The 19,505-nt window shown below is 37.2% G+C and overlaps 1 protein-coding gene across 7 annotated transcripts in view; it reads right to left on the bottom strand.

Annotated features, from left to right (window-relative positions):
* NAV3 (neuron navigator 3) overlaps positions 1 to 19,505 on the bottom strand; it is a 503,910-nt gene that overhangs the window by 26,559 nt on the left and 457,846 nt on the right. For 3 of the 7 annotated variants that reach the window (XM_087968025.1, XM_087968024.1, XM_087968026.1), the window contains 8 exons: positions 18,703 to 18,726; positions 17,330 to 17,407; positions 15,994 to 16,077; positions 13,974 to 14,085; positions 12,802 to 12,923; positions 12,073 to 12,093; positions 10,405 to 10,577; positions 7,215 to 7,368 (listed from right to left, as the gene is read on the bottom strand). In XM_087968025.1, the coding sequence (XP_087824151.1) occupies positions 7,215 to 7,368; positions 10,405 to 10,577; positions 12,073 to 12,093; positions 12,802 to 12,923; positions 13,974 to 14,085; positions 15,994 to 16,077; positions 17,330 to 17,407; positions 18,703 to 18,726 (768 nt within the window). Of the gene's footprint in view, positions 1 to 7,214; positions 7,369 to 8,363; positions 8,430 to 10,404; positions 10,578 to 12,072; positions 12,094 to 12,801; positions 12,924 to 13,973; positions 14,086 to 15,993; positions 16,078 to 17,329; positions 17,408 to 18,702; positions 18,727 to 19,505 lie in introns of all 7 variants that reach the window. The other 4 variants (XM_087968029.1, XM_087968023.1, XM_087968028.1 and 1 more) reach the window with 2 other exon arrangements.

The following is a 19,505-nucleotide window of genomic DNA, read 5'->3' as shown; positions in this document are numbered from 1 at the left end:
TTGACCTGGATTGCCTCCTGCACCCCTCTGCCAGCAAAAATGGAGCCTGGGGTTTGCACGTGATCCCCCGAGCTCCATTTTCACTAGGTACCGTCGACTGGTCCTTTGTTTTTTCCAGGCCAGCCCCGTGGGTCAGATCTAAGCATCCTGCGGGCCAGATCTGATCTGTGGGCCTTGAGTTTGAGATGGCTGCTCTATATTATGGTAAGGAAAGAAAGGGTTCAGTGCTTTCTTTAAGTCTCCTGCAATGACAAATTAATTAACTCATCAAACTAATACCAGTGCTTTAAAAAAAACCAAACTACTAAGTTAAATACAAATGTTCTAATTTGGCAATCAGTCATTCAGATATTTTGACAATTATAACTATTACTCAACTAGACAAATGTTATAAGTAAATTATGGAAACAGCATAAGAAAAATTTACCCACTCCCTAAGTAATCACAGAACACAGAAAGCAGAAGATCTGACCGAATACAATGAAATTTGCAAGCTACTCCAGCACAGTGCCCCAAACACCACATCACAATCACACTACAGATTTTTAAAAATTAAAATAATTATAATAATAATAGGACTAAATCACAAATGCACTGTTTGATTCAAGACAATTACTTCCTTGGAAAAGAAACTGTTTCTCAATCTATTAGTCTTCTGTTGTGAATCAATAAAAGTTAATAACTTAAATGCAAATCAGGGTTTGAAAACCTGCACACTTGATTGGTCCTTATACAACAACTTTGGATTGGGCCAGAACTAGTCCCTGATTGGCCACTATTTGGACTATTCTTATTGGTTATTAGTTTGAACTTGTTGCTCATCTCATTGGTTAATAAGTTAGCAGCTAACCCTATAAAAGGGTTACTGCTGCCCATAGCCTTGCTCTGTTCTGTTCTATTTACTGTTACTAAAGAGTTGAAGTCACTGGTCAGATGTCTGGTCTCCATTATTCTCCATACATAACACTGGCGACGAGGATGGGATTCGGAGACCGAAGAGCTGACTAACCTACAGAGCAACCAACAGAGCACGTGGTCGAACACGCACCATCGACGGCAACATGGCCAGCGGTGCCGCACCACCCGCTCCATTCAACCCAGAAACCGAAGACTGGGAGGCATACATGGATCGGTTCCAGATGTTTCTGGAGACCAACAATTTGAAAGATGCAACAACTGGCAAAAAAGAGCTATCTTTCTAACTCACTGCGGGCCTACCGTGTTTAAAATGGCAAAGTCACTTGCCAAGCCAGCAGAGGTAAAAGAGATGGACTGGGACGTCCTCGAGCCTTTACTACGGGCTCACTACGCGCCCACCGTGCCAACCTTAGTCAGAAGACACGAATATTACCAGAGGGTTCAACGGAAAGGCGAAAGCCTTGCCAATTACATCGCGGACCTCCGCAACCTTGGAGGCCTCTGCGGATTCGCAGACTTAGAAGAAGCCCTCCAGGACCGCCTGGTTCTGGGCCTAGAAGACGGCACGATCCAGAGCAAAATCATGGCTAAGGGGACATCAGCCTCACCGATGCCCTTAAAGAAGCCTCGGCAGCGGAGGCGACCAAGAAGTCGGCAGCCCGAATGCGCCGCACCAACGCACCGCTACGTAAACTCGCCACTGATACCTCGCCTCGCTCAGAGAGACACCGGTATCAACTCACCACGAAGACCTAGAGTCCCGTCCGACAGCGATGAGGAAGAGGTCAACTGACTTCGAACGGAGCGAGACCAGTCCACACAACACTCATTTCGACCGTGTGCCGGCTGTGGAGCCAATCACCCACGATCCGGCTGCAAATTCCTCGACGCACTCTGCCGCAATTGCGAAGATGAGGTCACATCGCAAAGGTTTGCAGAAGCAAACAGAACTCCAAACCCCGACAGGCCGAATGCCAATCTTCAGGATTCTTCGCACACACCGAGAAAATTGAACCACCAATGGAGAAACCACTCCTACAGAAACAAACCGTCCACCACTTCCACCAGGCGCGAAGAAACCCGGCGGAAGAGACCCACCAAACAATCACCATAGGCCATGCTACATCCCTTGATGCCGGGAAAATCCGAGTAAAGGTCGCCATCAAAAACAAACCTTGTGTGATGGAAGTGGACTCGGGATCTTCCTCTCGATGGTATCGTGGAAAATGCTACAACAGCTCATTCCAACGATTCGCCGCCAAGACCTTAACCCTCAAAGGGTTATACTCAAAGACTATCAGGGTAACAGAATTCCCGTTGTCGGGTCCCGCAGATTCCAGGTCTCATTCAAGGACCGCACCGTCGCACTACCACTGACTGTCGTGGACCGCGACAGGCCTAGCCTTTTAGGCCTTCAATGGTTCAGACCGCTCGGAATCACTGTAGCCGAAGTCCACAGGGCCGAGAGCAGCGATTGGGAGGAAGCACTCGTGCAAGAATTCCAAGACGTTTTCGCGAACGGACTAGGCTAGTATAAGGGGACCCCGATCTCATTTAACTTGAACCCTGAGATAGCACCCATCCGCCTTAAGCCGCGTCGGTGCCGTTCGCGCCTTGAAGCCTAAAATCGACGAACAACTTCGATAAGCTAATAGCGCAGGGCGTACTGGAACCCACCGACCACGCCGTTGGGAAACCCCGATAGTGACGCCTATCAAACCTGATGGGTCCCTAAGAATTTGCGGAGACTACCGGGCCACCTTAAACCACGCACTGCAGCAAAGTGCATATCCAGTGCCGGTAGTGCAACACTTGCTCCATTCCCTGGGTGGCGGAAAGTTTTCGCCAAACTAGATCTAGCCCAGGCGTATCAACAATTGCCTGTAGATCCAACCACAGCTGAGGCGCAAACGATCGTAACGCATGAGGGCGCATTTAAATGCAACCGCTCCAATTGGGTAGCGTCGCCCCTGGAATCTTCCAGAGTTTAATGGAAAGGTTGTTACAAGGGATAAGAGGCGTTGTCCCATATTTCGACGAAGTACTCATCGCCGCACCTAACAAAGACATTCTAGAAAAACGACTCAGAGAGGTTTTACGAAGATTCCAAAATGCAGGCCTCAGAGTAAAAAAAGATAAATGCCAGTTATGTACGAAAAAGTAGAATTTCTGGGATATCTCCTGGACAGCCAAGGAATCCATCCCACCGAAGACAAATTACGGGCAATTAAAAGGCCCCCACTCCAAGGAACAAGGCAGACCTACAGGCGTTCCTTGGACTTATCAATTTCTATAATGTCTTTTACCCCACAAAGCAACGGTAGCTGAACCATTGCATAGACTATTAGACAAAAAGCAACGTGGGTGTGGGGACAACGGGAACAACATGCTTTCCAACAAGTAAAGAAATTGCTAACTTCTGATTCTGTACTTATGCAGTACAACGAGACTCTGCCGCTCACTATCACGTGTGACACATCACCTTTTGGGGTCGGGGCAATTCTGGCCCACGTGATTACCAAATGGAGCGGAAGCCCCCATCGCGTTTTTTCGCGAACCTTAGCTAAAGCTGAACGAAATTATAGTCAGCTGGACAAAGAAGCTTTAGCTATTGTGGCTGCAGTTAAAAGATTTCATGAATATGTCTATGGCCGTGCGTTTACAATAATCACTGATCATAAACCGCTACTGGGAATCATTGCGGGTAATAAACCAACCCGTATATATTGTCCCCCAGAATGACCCGTTGGTCTGAATTCTTGGCGGCCTACAACTACACCTTGCAACATCGCCTGGGAAATCAATTCTCCACGCTGATGCATTGAGCAGAACGCCGCTTCCAGACTCTGCTGTAGATCCAGCCCCACCATCTCAACACTACAGATCGAAGCTCTACATGTGCCACCATTGACGGCTAGAGACATTGCCTTTGAAACAAAATGTGACCCAGTTCTGCAACACATCCTACGCTGGGTTGAACGGGGTGGCCGACAGACCAAATAGCACCGGAATGGGCGCCTTTCAAAAGCTGCCAAACCGAGCTGTTTTCCCAGAAAGGCTGTATCTTGTGGGGCGATCGAGTCGTAATCCCTAGCAAATTGCAACAAACTGTTTTGGCGGTATTGCATGAAGGACATCCGGGTATCGTGCGGATGAAAGCACTTGCACGCAGCTACGCTTGGTGGCCGGGAATCGACAAAAGAATCGAGGCCTGGGTCGCTACTTGTCAACGTTGCCAAGGCGTCAGCAACGCTCCGCCTAAAGCAATCCCAACCGAATGGGAAACTCCGAGGGGACCATGGTCCCGTATTCATATTGACTTTGCGGGGCCTACCAAAGGACACACTTTCCTTATTACTGTCGACGCCTATTCGAATTGGCTCGAGATCCATCGAATGAACACAACTACAACGGACTCAGTTATCAATAAATTAAACAGACTATTTGCCACACATGGGTTCCCAGGCGTGTTGGTCTCGGACAACGGCCCACAGTTTACTGCGTTACCCTTTGAACAATATCTTGCTGATCGGGCATCCGCCATGCGCTAACCTCGCCCACGCACCCTGCGGCCAATGGACGTGCAGAACGTATGGTACAATTTGTAAAAAGACCCTTCACAAAATGGAATTCGGCAACATCGAGAAAATCAATCGAATTCTCTTGTTACAGCATATCACGCCCACAGCGTGACCAACAAAACACCCGCTGAACTTCTTATGGGCGGAAACTACGATCGCACCTTGACCGGCTCCACCCCGCATTCGCACCGGAAAAGCCCTTCGGCTCCAGCAGCAAATGCCGGGAATTTAAGGTAGGCGATTTAATCTTTGCCAAAAACTTTTCCGGCGACCCGTTGTGGATACCCGCAACCGTTACCCACCTCACCAGGCCTAGATCTTACCGCCTGCTAACAGATGATGGGAGGGTGTGGAACGCCACATAGACCAACTCCGATCGAGATTACCACCCAGCGCCCATGACTCCCGGGTTCACCAACTCAAGGGGAGGAAATATCGAGGAATTGACTTTGATATGACAAATAGCAGGCCAACGGAAACCCTACGGCCCAGCGAGACACCGGAACGTGAAACGGGAGGAGTTGACTTTTTCAGGGAACTTTAATACGGGGAAACCGAACTGCAAAACCCGAAGAAACACGGAGTAGCGGAGACAACCAGAGTGAAAGCAGCAAGGAATCACCGTGCAGCGAAACAGAATTTAATAAAGATCATCCAAACGCTCCACCGAACCGGACCTTAGACCAAAACCGGTGGAGCCTCGAAATCATCCAGGCAGACCAAACGGCCTGTCTATCTTGAGGATTTTATTACAGCTCCCCTCAAATGGAACCCAAGGGGAGGGGTGTTGTGAATCAATAAAAGTTAATAACTTAAATGCAAATCAGGGTTTGAAAACCTGCACACTTGATTGGTCCTTATACAACAACTTTGGATTGGGCCAGAACTAGTCCCTGATTGGCCACTATTTGGACTATTCTTATTGGTTATTAGTTTGAACTTGTTGCTCATCTCATTGGTTAATAAGGTAGCAGCTAACCCTATAAAAAGGTTACTGCTGCCCATAGCCTTGCTCTGTTCTGTTCTATTTACTGTTACTAAAGAGTTGAAGTCACTGGTCAGATGTCTGGTCTCCATTATTCTCCATACATAACATCTTCATTTTAAGACACCTATAACACCTCCCTGATGGTAACAGATCAAAATATGAATGTCCAGGATGAGAACAGTCTGTGGAGATTTTTAGTGTTCCAGAGAGGAGTCTGGTCTTCGCAATCTCTTCCAAAGAAGAAAGAGAGCAAGCAACCTATGATTTTTTGTGCTGTGTTTATAACTCTCTGGAGCACTGCAGAGAGTTATGTGTTCCTCTTCTTATCCACTGCAGAGCATCCAGCATACCACACTGTTACACAGTAAATGCTCTCGATGCTAGACCAGTAGAAAGTAACCAGCAACTTCTCACCCAAACCACTCTTGTTCAGCAACCTCAGAAAGTGCAGGCGCTGTTGGGCCTTCTTTCCAGTGATCATAGTATGGACCAACCAAGTAAGGTTGTCGGAAATATGAGTTCCTAGAAATTTAAAACTATGAACTCTTTCCACACAGTCTCCATTGATATAGAGTGGGAAAGGTTCTGCTTTGCATCTTCTGAAGTCTATAATCAATTCTTTGGTTTTTTTGATGTTCAGGGTGAGGTTATGACTCTTATACCACAAGACCAGTCTGAGAACCTCTGACCTATAGGCCGTCTCATCTCCTCCTGATATGAGTCACGCCAATGTGGTGTCATTCTATTATAGAGTTAGTGGGACAAGAGGGAGTGCAGTCGTAGCTGTAGAGTGAATACGAAAGGTGCATACAAAAATTTTGCTACATTGTATTTCATGTGAGTCTATACATAATAAAATCTTTCTGCATATTTACCTACTTTATGTGCAGTTGTTTACAATTTCAGAATAAGAAACCCGTGAACATGGCAAGTGCAGAAATTTAGATAAATTAGTCTTTCGGTAAATATTATCTATATTGTTTTAACTTTTACTTCTGAATTTTTATATGTATACTGGTATTTCACAAATTAAGCACTGCATTCTATCTTTTTGACCCACTGAATTATTTTATTTTCTTTGTTTAGAAGACTGAATCACATCAATTCAGCTTTTCAATACAAAAGGGCTCATATCTCCACAAGTTCAAGAACCATTCTATCAGACTCTTGGAATTTGATTTCAGGTTGGTCTGAATTGTGCTCTCTCTTTCAATTTTGCACTTTGAGCACAGCATTGCAATCATATTAAATGCTTGAAATTAGTAAAGTAAATGTGAAATATACAGATTTGGCTATCCTTATCTGATGAACAAGACAATCGTAGAAAAAAAAGATAATATTGATTAGTTCGAATTTGAGCCATTGAAATAAGCAACTATGAAGATTTTCTTTTTAAAAAAATATGTAGTTTTGATTGAAGCAACCAGAATATTCTAAATACCCAGAAGTCCTTCTGCTTTTTGAATAAGTTATAACATTTTGCAAAAGAATTGACAATTATAGAGAATTTTTGCCAATAACTACCACAGGGATGTCATGTAAAATAATGGGGTTTTTTTTTTTTATAAAGGAACGGTTCAATCTAATTTATGTTTCACCTAATTATTTTTCAATCCCAATAGTGACTGCTGGCTTTCATCCCATTTCATGGCTCTGTTAAGTTCAGGGTGATTACAATTGGCCATTATTAAAAATAAATAAATAATCAGTTGTTCCATAGAACAGACCTGCATGCGGTTCATGGCTTCCCGAATTTGGTCAAGGTGATGGGCAGAACTAAGAGCTTCAAGACGAATATCTGTAAGTTTGAGCTCTTTCTCCCTGAGCTCATTTTTTAGCTGCAGAATTATTTCTGCCTCTGCTTCTGTGCATTCACAGATCCTAAAAAAACAGGAGAAGGTAGGGAGGCAGAAAATTAAAGGAAGGTTCTCTTCTCACGGAGTTTATTATTATAGTATATCCAAGAATCAGAAAAGGTTTCTGCTGCTGATTCCTAGGAGGAGGAGGGAGAATTTCATCAAAGCAATATGAATCAATTTAATTAAAAAAAGTGAAAGGGGGAAACAGTATCTAGGTAAAGTTGTAATGTTGTTTCTACAACTTTTCTATTTATTTTCTTTTATAAGAACAATGATGTTTTATACTCCAAATTCAATAGGACTGAATTTTACAAATCATTCCTATATTAAATAGTACCTCTACTTTCATTAAAAGTAAACAATTTTCAAAATAGTACAATTTAAAAATTCATTGCTACTATTAAACTATTACTTTTCTCTTTTGATTTTTTCAGAAGATTTCTCTTTCAGTCCAACTCATGTATAATGAGATTACATGAATACTTATGTTAAGTATCAGTATATGTGAACTGACTTAATTTCTTTTTTTGTGGTGTTTAAAATGTCTGTGCTATGACTGTAGAATTTAATCTGTAACTATTTCAAAAATTCTAAATATTCAATATTTTCCATGAGTTGCACCGAGTATATTCTGTTTGGAAAACAAGAAACCTTTGTGCATGGCATAACAGACAGCAGAAAATACATCTACATGACAACATGCTTCTGTTCTGACACCAGGTAAGATGAAATTGAGAACATTTAAACTTTAACAATGAATTAAAATTGAAAATGCAATTTTTAATTCTTTCCTTTGGAGCATAAAAAAAACATGTCCTTTCTTCTCATTACTAAACTGATGTACCATAGTAACCACACCATTGTTCACATAATACTCTTTTAGTTTTAGTTTTTTCTTCAACATATAACCGATATACTGTATTTTCAAAGCATGCCTGCAAAGACATTTAGGGAAAGAATAGATAACCTCCATCTAGTTCTTGGATAAATAACTCCAAGCCCCTTGTACCAATTTACCGGGATCTATGCTTGTAGATCACGGGACCATTTTGCCTTTTCTTTGGAGCCCAGAATAGAGATGACCTGCATATACACGCATTAGACAGACAGATGCAAGTGAAAGAAAGTAAAGGAAATGGTTTAGAAGATAAGAAACCAAGAAAGAAACAGAATAAAAAATGCAGTAGAATGAAAAAGTAAAAGCTTTAAGAGGGAATGATAACTAATTATGAAGATTATGTCACAATTTAAACAACTCTTGTTTATGCCTTTCATTATCATGTTGAATGTGGGAATAACATAAACCACAATGATCAAAACCAAAACCTACAAGTACAAGACTTAAGGTACAATTTTAAGGTTTTACAGTATTCAGTGTGATTTTTATCAGCATGCTTTGGAGTGCAGTCATTACATGCAAGATTGCTATTTTATGCCACACATTTAAGGCAGGTTTAATCTACCATTTTAAGAGAAACTGCTAGGATAGGCTGAAAGCCTATCTTTTCTGATAGGCTGATTTGCAATGTGCAAAAAGATTATTTCAGCAGGTAAAAATATTCAGATATTTGGTATCTGCCTCTGCCCAATTGGTAATTTGAAATGCTGCACCTCAACAAATAGATGTATCATGAGGAATCACAATTGCACTATTATGGTGCATAACTGTGAAGCAGAAAGAAAGAAAGTCCCTCTTAACACATCACTGCAGTTTAATATATATGTTGAAATGGGTAGCATTTCTTGATCTGCAACCAGCAGAATGTTTTGCAGAGTGGCAAGTGGCATGTTTCATGTCAGCATGATTGTAACTGTAACTCTACAAACTTCCATCTATTTAGGAATTGATTTATTTGGCAGAAGATTCTGCAAAATGATTTAAGAGTGAAGGGTATTACAACAGATTTAGCCTACCTTAATATTCCAATCAGAGCTATGTAAATGCCAATGCTTCAGGATTTACATTTTAAGCTGCTTTCTCAGATTCGTCTATGTTAATGAATATTTAGCTACTTGCTTCTTGGTTACAGAAGGCAGCTGAGATATGTTGAGAAATGATCCTTATTAGCTTGGGAACAGCTGGCCCATGCTACACCAGTTTCATTATTAGCAGCAATCATCAAAGTTATTGTATTCATGGTCAAAGAGTTTCTGGGATTGAACAAAAGGAGGCATGTGTCTTGTGATTCAAGAAACTGGCAGGATATTATGAGAAATTATTTTACACAATTCATTTTAATTTGGCAATTCACTATTAAACAGGAGTGGCTCCTTCTCCCCTACCCTGACTGGATTTCTCTTGCATTCATGTACATTCATGAGTATGTGTTTTAGCAGACTTACTTTGCTTGGGTTTGAGAAAACCAAGGAGAATTATTGTTTAGAGAAATTTTGCTCATTAATGGAAAATGGTGTCTATAGAAAATGTAGAGGAGAGATCTAATATATACAGATTATTCTTCCTATAGATTTTTAGCTTCACATTTAGCCATGTGAGTAAATCCAGCTGTTAGACATTATTTAAGGCAGAAAAGAAAAAATAACAAACAACAATAGCTGAAAATTTGGATAAGAAAGGAATGTTTTTTTTTAAAGAAAGTGGTAGCTAATTTTAAAAAGCAACAATTTAATATGAAATGTAAGAATAACAGAAGGGTTGAAGGATACTTTAACCATTTTAGCCTCCTGTGGTCACCTGACTGTGGTCACCTTTTCTTAGCTGATTTCTCATAAGCAAAAGCAATGCATAAGCCAGCAGTAAAATTTCGAGTCATGTGATGCCTCACTTAAAAATAATGGATAAGTCAACTATAACTGCATGTACGTCAGGTGCAGTTAAATGATCTTTTGTTACTTAGCAACAGAGTTGCTGATTCCAATTATAGTCATTAAGCAAGGACTATTTGTAAAGAATTAAAATGGCTTGAATCTTAAAAAAGAGACAATGCTTCTTGGTAACTCACAACCATATTTCAGAAATAATAGTGACATTTTCCAAAACTATCCCATAAAAAAATGACACTTTCACAAATAAACATTTCTCAAAGAATAAACATACAGTGAAGTTGATTGGGATGGCCTGATTGAAGTAGATCCACAATCACCAGAGCCATGAAGTAATTTGGGTGAGGATGGAACAGATGAATCTGTGACTTCTTCTATGTCAGAATGAGAGGAAGGAGGTTTTGATGACTTCTTCTTCCCAAAAGCTTGTTTGAATGAACTCCTTAGCTAGGAGAAAAGAAAGGAACATCAATATCTTTGACAATTTAGTTCTCCTCATATTTGAGAGAGTTCTTGTATGAGAAGTTAGTTTGCAGAGGCCAATCTAGCTACTACCTGAGGTAAGTGTATAGAGAAAGCAGGACATTAACATGTGCAACACAGTATCTTTAGAAACATGGCAGAGTGCTTTTTAAAATTAACTCAGGACTGTGTTATAGGAAATAAGCACAATTGAACTTTATTGATAAACAGATACTCATTTAAAACCCCACACCTATTGTGAAACACCTTCTTTCTGGCATTCACTTTAAGATGATCAGTCTTAAATAAGTACTTTTTTAAAAAAAGTTACTGGCTTATAAATACACTGAATTCCAATCAATATGATATTGTGCATTATTTGAGGGAAGAGACACTTTGTCCCAGAAATATTAGACCTTATAACTTCCACAGTAACACTGATCAAAAATAAACATATTGAAGCTGCAGTATTTGCTTTTCCACTGACAAAGAAGCTGAAAGGGTGGGAAACAGAAAGCATTTGCTTAAGTTTTTTTTAAAGAAGCAAGTTCATGTATGCAAGCATGGCCTTTATTATCTAAAGCACTTATCCATTATTGAAAGGTTCAGAATAGCCAAACAGCCATTTATTTCAATATTTGAGATGGCTAGGTCTCCAATAAGACCTAATAATAGCTAATAGCTAATAAGCACTATATATATTTATGTCTGAGCTGTCAAAGGCTTCTTATGAGCAAGCAGATTGCTTAAACCAAGGGGAAATATGGTTTCCAAGTAGCTGTGTTATTACCTTCAGCTAAATTTTGGAATATTTTCTTTCATAAGAATCAGTTCAAAAGTAGAACTGAATATACACGTCTGTTTTATTTGCTAGAACTTCAATTTATTTGAAGAATATATAGATTCCCCTCATCAGAATTTTTGGTTTCTGTTGGTAAAAACATCATTTTGTATTTTTTTCTTACGTACACTCTGTATATGATTTTCACTATTACCTGCATTTTTTGTAATATCTGCTAGTAATTCACCTTTTCATATACAGTTTTCTCTAATGTATGTATTTTGGCAGATATTTTCTTTGAAGAAACTGCATTACACTATTTGAAGACGGGCCAAAATAGAGGGAAAATACTGCATTCCAGTTGGCATGTTACTTTGGAAAGCACAGATTGGTTGGTATGAATTTGAATCAACTTTCTCTTCCATCCCTGTTCAAGAACTGGGAGGCTAAGAGCTGATTAACCATCATCCAGCATTTCTTTTCGCCATTTTATGTTTTCTAATGAGAAAGAAATGGATTTTGGCAACACTTCCCCTTTCCAGATTTTAAAGTTGGAGGTAAAATGAAGAGAAACATTAAGGAGACATAAAGGATAATATTTCAGAAGGGTACAAAAGCCTAATGCCAAAATGAATAGCAATCATGCCAAGATAGAATTCTTTGAGATGCATGCTAAATTTTCCAGGATTTTATATTCACCTCACTTCCTCTAGAGTTCACCTTGCAGAAACATGAAAGAGTGTGCAATTACAAATCAAGGGAATGACGTTGGAATCAGTATTTTTAAAATATTACCTGTGTAATAAACATATTTTAACAATAAAAAGTATTTTCCTGCTTTTATGTCAGTAAAATGTGAGTTCTTGATGTATGTGTCTCAATTCAAGACCTTTATCTTTATTTATGTTTTCAAGATATTTACTACATTTCTTTCATGGAACAATAAACTATCAAAGATGTCTACAGAATGTGGTTAAAAAAATAGATAGCATTGGCAAAAATGTGATAAAGGTTATGCCTACTTTTAATGTATGACAAACATTAAAAAAAAATCAATACAAACTTCAATTGTACCTTTATGGCTGCTATCTTGACTTTTTACCAAATTTCAGGGATCGTCCTATAAATTACTTTGGACAATTAATATGTTGTATATAGTAAACTGAAATATAGTAACTTGTGAAGTCTGTTATTACGTAGGTATATTTATTTACATCAACAATATTATGTGATCTTGATACATAAACAATACAGCAAGATGCAAAAAAATTACACCTATGTAGTATATCCGCATTATATCAGCATCAGTAACTATATTTATGAAGGGTATTAAAACAGTGATTTACATAGTTCATTCATTATATTATTTATGAAACAAAGAATTATACAAAAAGACAGGCAGGCAGTTTTATTTAATAGAGTACTTACCCAATTTTTCTTTTTCTTTTTTTTAGAATCAGCATCATTACTGCTACCCATGCTTGAATGGCTTGTACCACTATTGATGCTGGCAACACTTTCAGATGAATGTTGTCGCCTTATTCGCAAATCTATAATATAAAGAGAAAGGAAATAGTGTGGACATATCCTTTTCCCCAACGTAACTCCTTTTTCTAGTGTTTCAATTATTATCTTAAACTCTCCCACATCCTTTATCCAGGCTATAATTGTGACTGTTTAAGGAATGATATAAAGCATTTAATATATCTCTTTATTATTCTTGCTTGTTTTTTTCTAAATCCAGAACAGAGTTTAAATTAATGGAACTATGCTTTCTTAAGTTCTGTTCTCCTTTGAAATGTCATTTTCTTCTTCTGCTCATGTCTATTGACACATCATGTGGAATGACTTACAGATTACAGAAAAAAAAATAATGAAAATTGTTCTTCTACAGTACAAATAACAATGAAGTTCAAGTCACTGTGCATAATTCAGCCAATGTTTTAAATTGAAGCAGACATATATTTCACATTCTTCCTGAGATAAACATGGTTTAAAAGGGCTTGAAGATATGACACATCCTAAAGGAAGCCAATAGGTTTATCTGATAACTAAGAAAATCATTCTAAAAACCCTTATATTACCTGCTATAGGTGGTTAAAATTTGAGGGACATGGATTTTACAGTGGCCTCATTGGACCTATAGACATCTAGAAATGGAACAAAAGTGAGTAAAGAACTAGAGATCTGATGGTTCTAAAATTATTTGGTTGCCTCTTAAAGGCAGCCTGATCATGTTTATGCAAGTCTGTTGTTGGCATCGTTTATGCCATCTTCAATCCTATTTAATATAAGTGGATAGAAAATTGAAAAATTCAGAATTGCCATTCCGTTCTACATTGTTGGCTTGAGCTACAAGAGATTCTAGTACGGATGTGCTATTTGTCAACCAGAAGTGCTTAGTGGTTCCTCAGAAGAAGGAAACTCTTTGGAAATCAGTAACTTTTGAAGTTGAACTTTTTAAGATACGGAAACATTGAAAACATACATTTTCATATGGAAGGTTCTACAAATGTGGTACAAAACTCATTCTTTTGAAAAACAGAAAGCCAGTAATGGGCTACTATTACAGCCCTTATAAGTGAGAGAGAATACCATACCTCTCTGAGTGTGGTCAGGGCCATTCAGAGCTCCTTGAATAGCAGCCTGTGCAGCTGAGTTCTGAGCTTTCAGCATTTCAATGGTTTCCCGTAATTCTATGAGTTCTGATTCCTTTGGAAACAGGAGGGAAAGGCTCAAAATATGTCACAGTAATTAGGTTTATCCTCTGGGGTAAAAACACACAAAATGGAATGGAAATAAAGTGTAGGTGAAAAATGCAAGTGAAACTAAGGAGAAAATTAGGGTTCATGTATGCTTCTCATCTTAGCTAATCAAATGTAAAGTCCTTATTGAAAGGTATTCATCTCTACAACTGCTGCAAGTAACAAGTTTTAGAGAAGAAATATAAACATTTGTGAAGACATGCACAATATTTCACATGTAATACAGGGAGAAAATGTAGTATGAAATAATTTAGTACGTGTAATCTATAGTTGAAACTATATCTGCTTCTTCCATTAAAATTTCCAGCTCTCATTTTATATACTGAAACTTAAATCCTTTAAAACATTTATTGCTAGTCAAATCAAGAAAGGGTTTTTTAAAGGTCAATATCAGTATAGTAAAATCTTCATTCAAATCACCTTTGGGGAGTCTCCTAGTGCCATTCAATTAAATCCAAAATTACATGATTTGTTTACATCATTTGTGCCATTCTATAGTTGAGTCATTTGTCACTGATATCACTATTACTCAGCCCCAGCAATATATATGTGGACGTCAGCTCCCAGAATATCCTCATCCCTCATTTTTCATTCATTTTCATATTTAAGGTTTCAAACATTTTATTTTCCATGTATGCATCCATTCATTTTTTCCAGAATTCTGAATGTAAAATCTATCAAGTAAATTGTGATGAACACAAAAAAAAATGTTTTTTTCCTGTTGTATAATTTTTCTTTTTGGATAAAGCATACATTCTTACAAAGTTGCTATCACTTTAAATGGAAGACTCACCTTTGTTTTGTTTTTTAGCACTGAATAACCTCTCATTTAGGGCAATTTTAAACTACTGACATAAAATATAGCTTATTTTCTTTCCAGTTTCACTGCTCTCCCTTTTTCTCACACTGTAAATCTTTGGAAATTTTATGTAACATTCTAAATTATACACACACACACACACACACACACACAAATGTAAAGGGAAATGTTTTGATTCACTTAATTTTTCATTCATCCTTAAAACAAATTTGTATTCCTATAAATCAGGGGTGTCAAACTGGCAGCCTACATGCACAGGCCACGCCCGCCCTGGTCCGCAAATGGGAAAATCATCATAAAATGTCATGTGACGGCAATGTGACACCACGAGTTTGACACCCATGCTATAAATACTTAAAATGGGACTGATTTTTTCTTTCTTTTTTTCTTTCTTTTTTCAATGGCAGAACAGAGGCAAATCTATAAAAATACTATGTGGGTAGAAAAACATATTGGAAACCAGACAAAATCTTTTATGTGTTCCTTGGAAAATAGTTTAGTTTAGAGTACTGCAATGTCAAGAACTAGCCACCCAATGTGATGCAACATAAACCAAAATTATGTCCTAAATTTACATCTCAACTATTATGTTAAACATACTTAACAGGGAAGTCAAGCAAATCTATTTGTCCTATCCCCCTCAAGACAACACTGACTGAAAGGCTAAAAACATGAAACATTGTCAACTAATAGTTAGTATTCTGATAATGTTCTCAAGTTACTCCTGTTGCTTTACAATCAGTTTTTGTTGTTAAATTTTTAATACACATTAAATCCAGAGTCACAAATATTTTAATTAAAACCTGAAAATGAAATATTTTATCTTCCCACTTCTTTCTGATACAGCTTGCTAACTGTAATTATGAATAGTGTGATTCTTACAGAGTAGCTTATTGTAAAGATTTGATAGCATGGGTCATGAAAGAAAGATACACCTAGTTGTTTATTCCTGTGCTCCTCTGTCAATGCAAACTCTAATAAAGTCAGTGCCATTGGATTAAGTTAGATTCTCCACATCTGTTGGTTCAAACATACCTTTTGTTCAGCTGTCATTGTTAGGCTTTGTAACCGGCCTGTCATATTTCCTAAACTTTTTTCAAATGCGGCTACAAGATGGGCCTGTGATAAAGGAGGAAACATTCAAATGTAATCAGGATTTAAAAAGCATTCGATAAAGTCCAGAAAAGATGCTTGAATGTATTTTTGCCATCTCATTATTTTCAACAATGCTTCTACTTACAGTAATTTCTTCAATCATACCCTTACCTGCTCAAAACTATATATTTTAAATTTAATGTTACATGTATGAATGTATCAAATGTATGGAAATATTTCCATACTAGATTACTGTTTTTTGCTTGTTTGTTTTAACAATACCAAAAATTTTCAACGAAAGATTTAAAGAAGATCTACAGTAAATGATATGGTTTGCTAAACAAGCTGCATGTATTTCCATGTTGCCTTGAGACTAAAATAAACATGGTGAAAATACCGATGGAAATCACAGTGAGTGGGGCGAGGGGAAATTTCCCCCATTTGTTTCGGAAAGCATCTTCCTTATATGTAAAATAAAAAAATTGGGATTTCCTGCATTTATACAGAATACTTTCAGCAAGGTTCAATTCCTTGTTCCTTCAGGTGTCCTAGAGCAGGAGTCCCCAAACCCCGGGCTATGGCTACCAGGCCCTGGCCTATTTGGAACAGGGCTGTGCGAGAGGCGGGCAGGCAGGCACACAGTTCGACTCGTGTAAGCAACGGGCTGCCATGCATGTGCATATGCGTGCAACTCAACTTGCAATCAAGCTGCATGCATATGTGCACCAGCCTGCCACTTGCATGAGTCAAGTTGCATACATGCACATGCATGCCGGCCCACCACTTGTGAACAAATATTTGTTCATAAACTTAAATATTATAAAATATTTTAAATAAAAGCAACCAGTAATCATTCTGCTCCCAGAGATTTTCACTGACCTAAAACTATAAAGTAATTTTTTTTTACATGGTGTTCTGTTCATTAGAAAAAAAAATAGAAAAGTTTTAACTTATTTTTATGCATTCTTGGATGTTAGTGTTTTAATGATGCCACCTTCTTTTTTATTTTGTTTTGTTGATGCTTCTGCTTTTGTGCAGCTGGTACTTAAATACACTTTCATGATTTATAAGCAGAATTTATTAGTGCACTCATGTTGGAAGAACTCTCTTGACATTTGTTTGTGATGTAACACATAGCTCATTTAAAACTCAGAATATCATCTCTAATACTCCCCCCCTCAAAGTGGCAGTTGCAGCAATCTTTCTCACAGATTTACAGTGGATATATATGCAGAATAAAACTATATCAAAATTATTATGATAATAAATAACTTACATTTGCTGACAGTTGTGATGTTAGCGTGGCCACTTTTTCCTGAGATGCAACCAGTTCCCGTCGTAATTTATGAATTTGCTAGGTATGAGGAAAAATACAAAGAGTTCTAAAATATGACATTTTAGTCACTTGCTTTAACTAAACACCATTTAATAATCTAGAACATAAAATATAACTGTATTTTTTGCTCCCAGTTGTGTGTTTGAATTGTATATAAATATTTCATCAAAGAATACATTGGATAAAAGACTTCTTTACTCCAGTATCATAGAAAAGAAAATATAGACAACTATATTACATAACCAACTGCTTCCTGGAATAGACAGCCATCTTCCTTCCACCTTGGAAATAATGTGAGCAGTAATATTTTCCCACTCTTCCCCAATAATTGATATTCATACTTATACTGGATATTATGGTGGAAGAATACTATCCTGCATTCTACCATGCTATCATGCTTGCATTCTATCCATAGCTATCATGACTAAATTGTACTTTGTGACAGCTTATCAGTCGCAAAATTGTTTAACTTCTTTTAAAGCTATGTAATCTGTTGCCCATTCCACATTTGTGCAAATAAATTCCATTGTTTTGATATTCATAAAATGAACAATATGCATATCATGGTTTAATACACAAATATATAAACATATATTTTAAGAATTAAGAAGTATTTTTTCAGAAGCTAGTGAATGCTGAATTATACCCTGAAACAAAATGTTAGTTTTAAACTTGTGAAAAATAGATTTAATGATTTATATACTTGGTGAAATACCCCAAAATAATTCCCTCAAAAATCATAGTTATTCTTCAACAAACCTACAATATTTGATTAAGAAAAATGTACTCTAAAATATACTAAAATATCATTTTAAAACAGATTCAATACAATGGTGATTGGTCTGGGCAGATGACAAGATAATTAAGAAATTGCTGTAATTAATATCCTTATTGATAATCTACATAATGCTGTTGTAATATATTTATTACTGTACATATCCAGTAAATAAACAGATAAATGTACCATCAAAATATAGTACAATGTTGTAAACATTATTCAAAATAAAACTCCAGTATGTATTTGAAACTGATGTGATTAGGCTATGATACCCAAGAAAATGTTGTGGTAAATATTGAGATATTTATGAACATATAATAAGAAAATATCATAGAGAAGACTGCTGTACAACCAGAATGCCACTATTAAAATGGACTTGTCTAAAGACACCTGGCTCAGGTATTCAAATCTTTGAAAAAATGTCTTAGGTAGGAGAACATCTCAAAGCTAGGTTCCTAAGTATAAGATAAAATGCCACACAACCACAACTATTTTAATTTACTGATTATTATATAGTAAGTATATTCATATTTACCTCTGAATGTGCCTTTTCTTCAGCCTAGAGGGGCGATAAAGTTTATCAACATTTTAATTTTTTTTTCTAAATTATTTGGGCAAAGTTTACATTAGCAAAACTTTAATACTGTATGGTTCCTTTTTCTGACACATTCTCTTTTATTATTTTCACTCTTCAAGTCACACACATCTGAAATCTATATGATTATCAACAAAAGAAAAAAAATCAAAACAATAGACTTTTTGCTTAGCTAAAAATTAATTCCAGGTATAATTGTAGGTAAGCATTAGAATGAGAACATCAATTGTAAATATTTCTGAGTATTTTAATAACTTGGAATATTATCAAAGTTTTGGATTATTGGCTGCAATTCAATAAATATTCATTTGTAAACAAATCTAAATAAATGTAATATACTTATTCTGAATAAAGGTTTGAAGATATCAGTATAATATGCTTTTAAAGCCTTCCATGCTACCATAAACATAAATGTTTGAATATTATTTTGGATAATAATGTTGGTTTAAGAAACCTGCCAAAATAATGTTTCAGAGAAATAGAAATCTAATCTCCATTACAAACATTACAATATTATTCTTAAAGCTATAGTTATGGCAGTTGAAATTGTGTCCCCCGCTTTAGTGAATATTTACATAGAATCACAAACAGTAGAGATGTGCAAAATCATTTAACCTCAAAAGCCATTTTGAGTATGCTTCTATAAAACAAAACACTTACATTCTGAGAATTTTATATCTAGTAGAAAACAAAACAGTGTGAAGCACGAAACAAAATTGGGCAGATTCAAATGTTTCCGTGTT

This window comes from Notechis scutatus, chromosome 6, assembly GCF_049901735.1.
Source record: "Notechis scutatus isolate UNSWTSFEM ecotype Mainland chromosome 6, rNotScu1.2, whole genome shotgun sequence".
In the NCBI taxonomy this organism is placed as follows: Eukaryota; Metazoa; Chordata; class Lepidosauria; order Squamata; family Elapidae; genus Notechis; species Notechis scutatus.
Note: the sequence above shows the minus strand (reverse complement) of the source record. Positions and strands in the feature narration are given on the sequence as shown.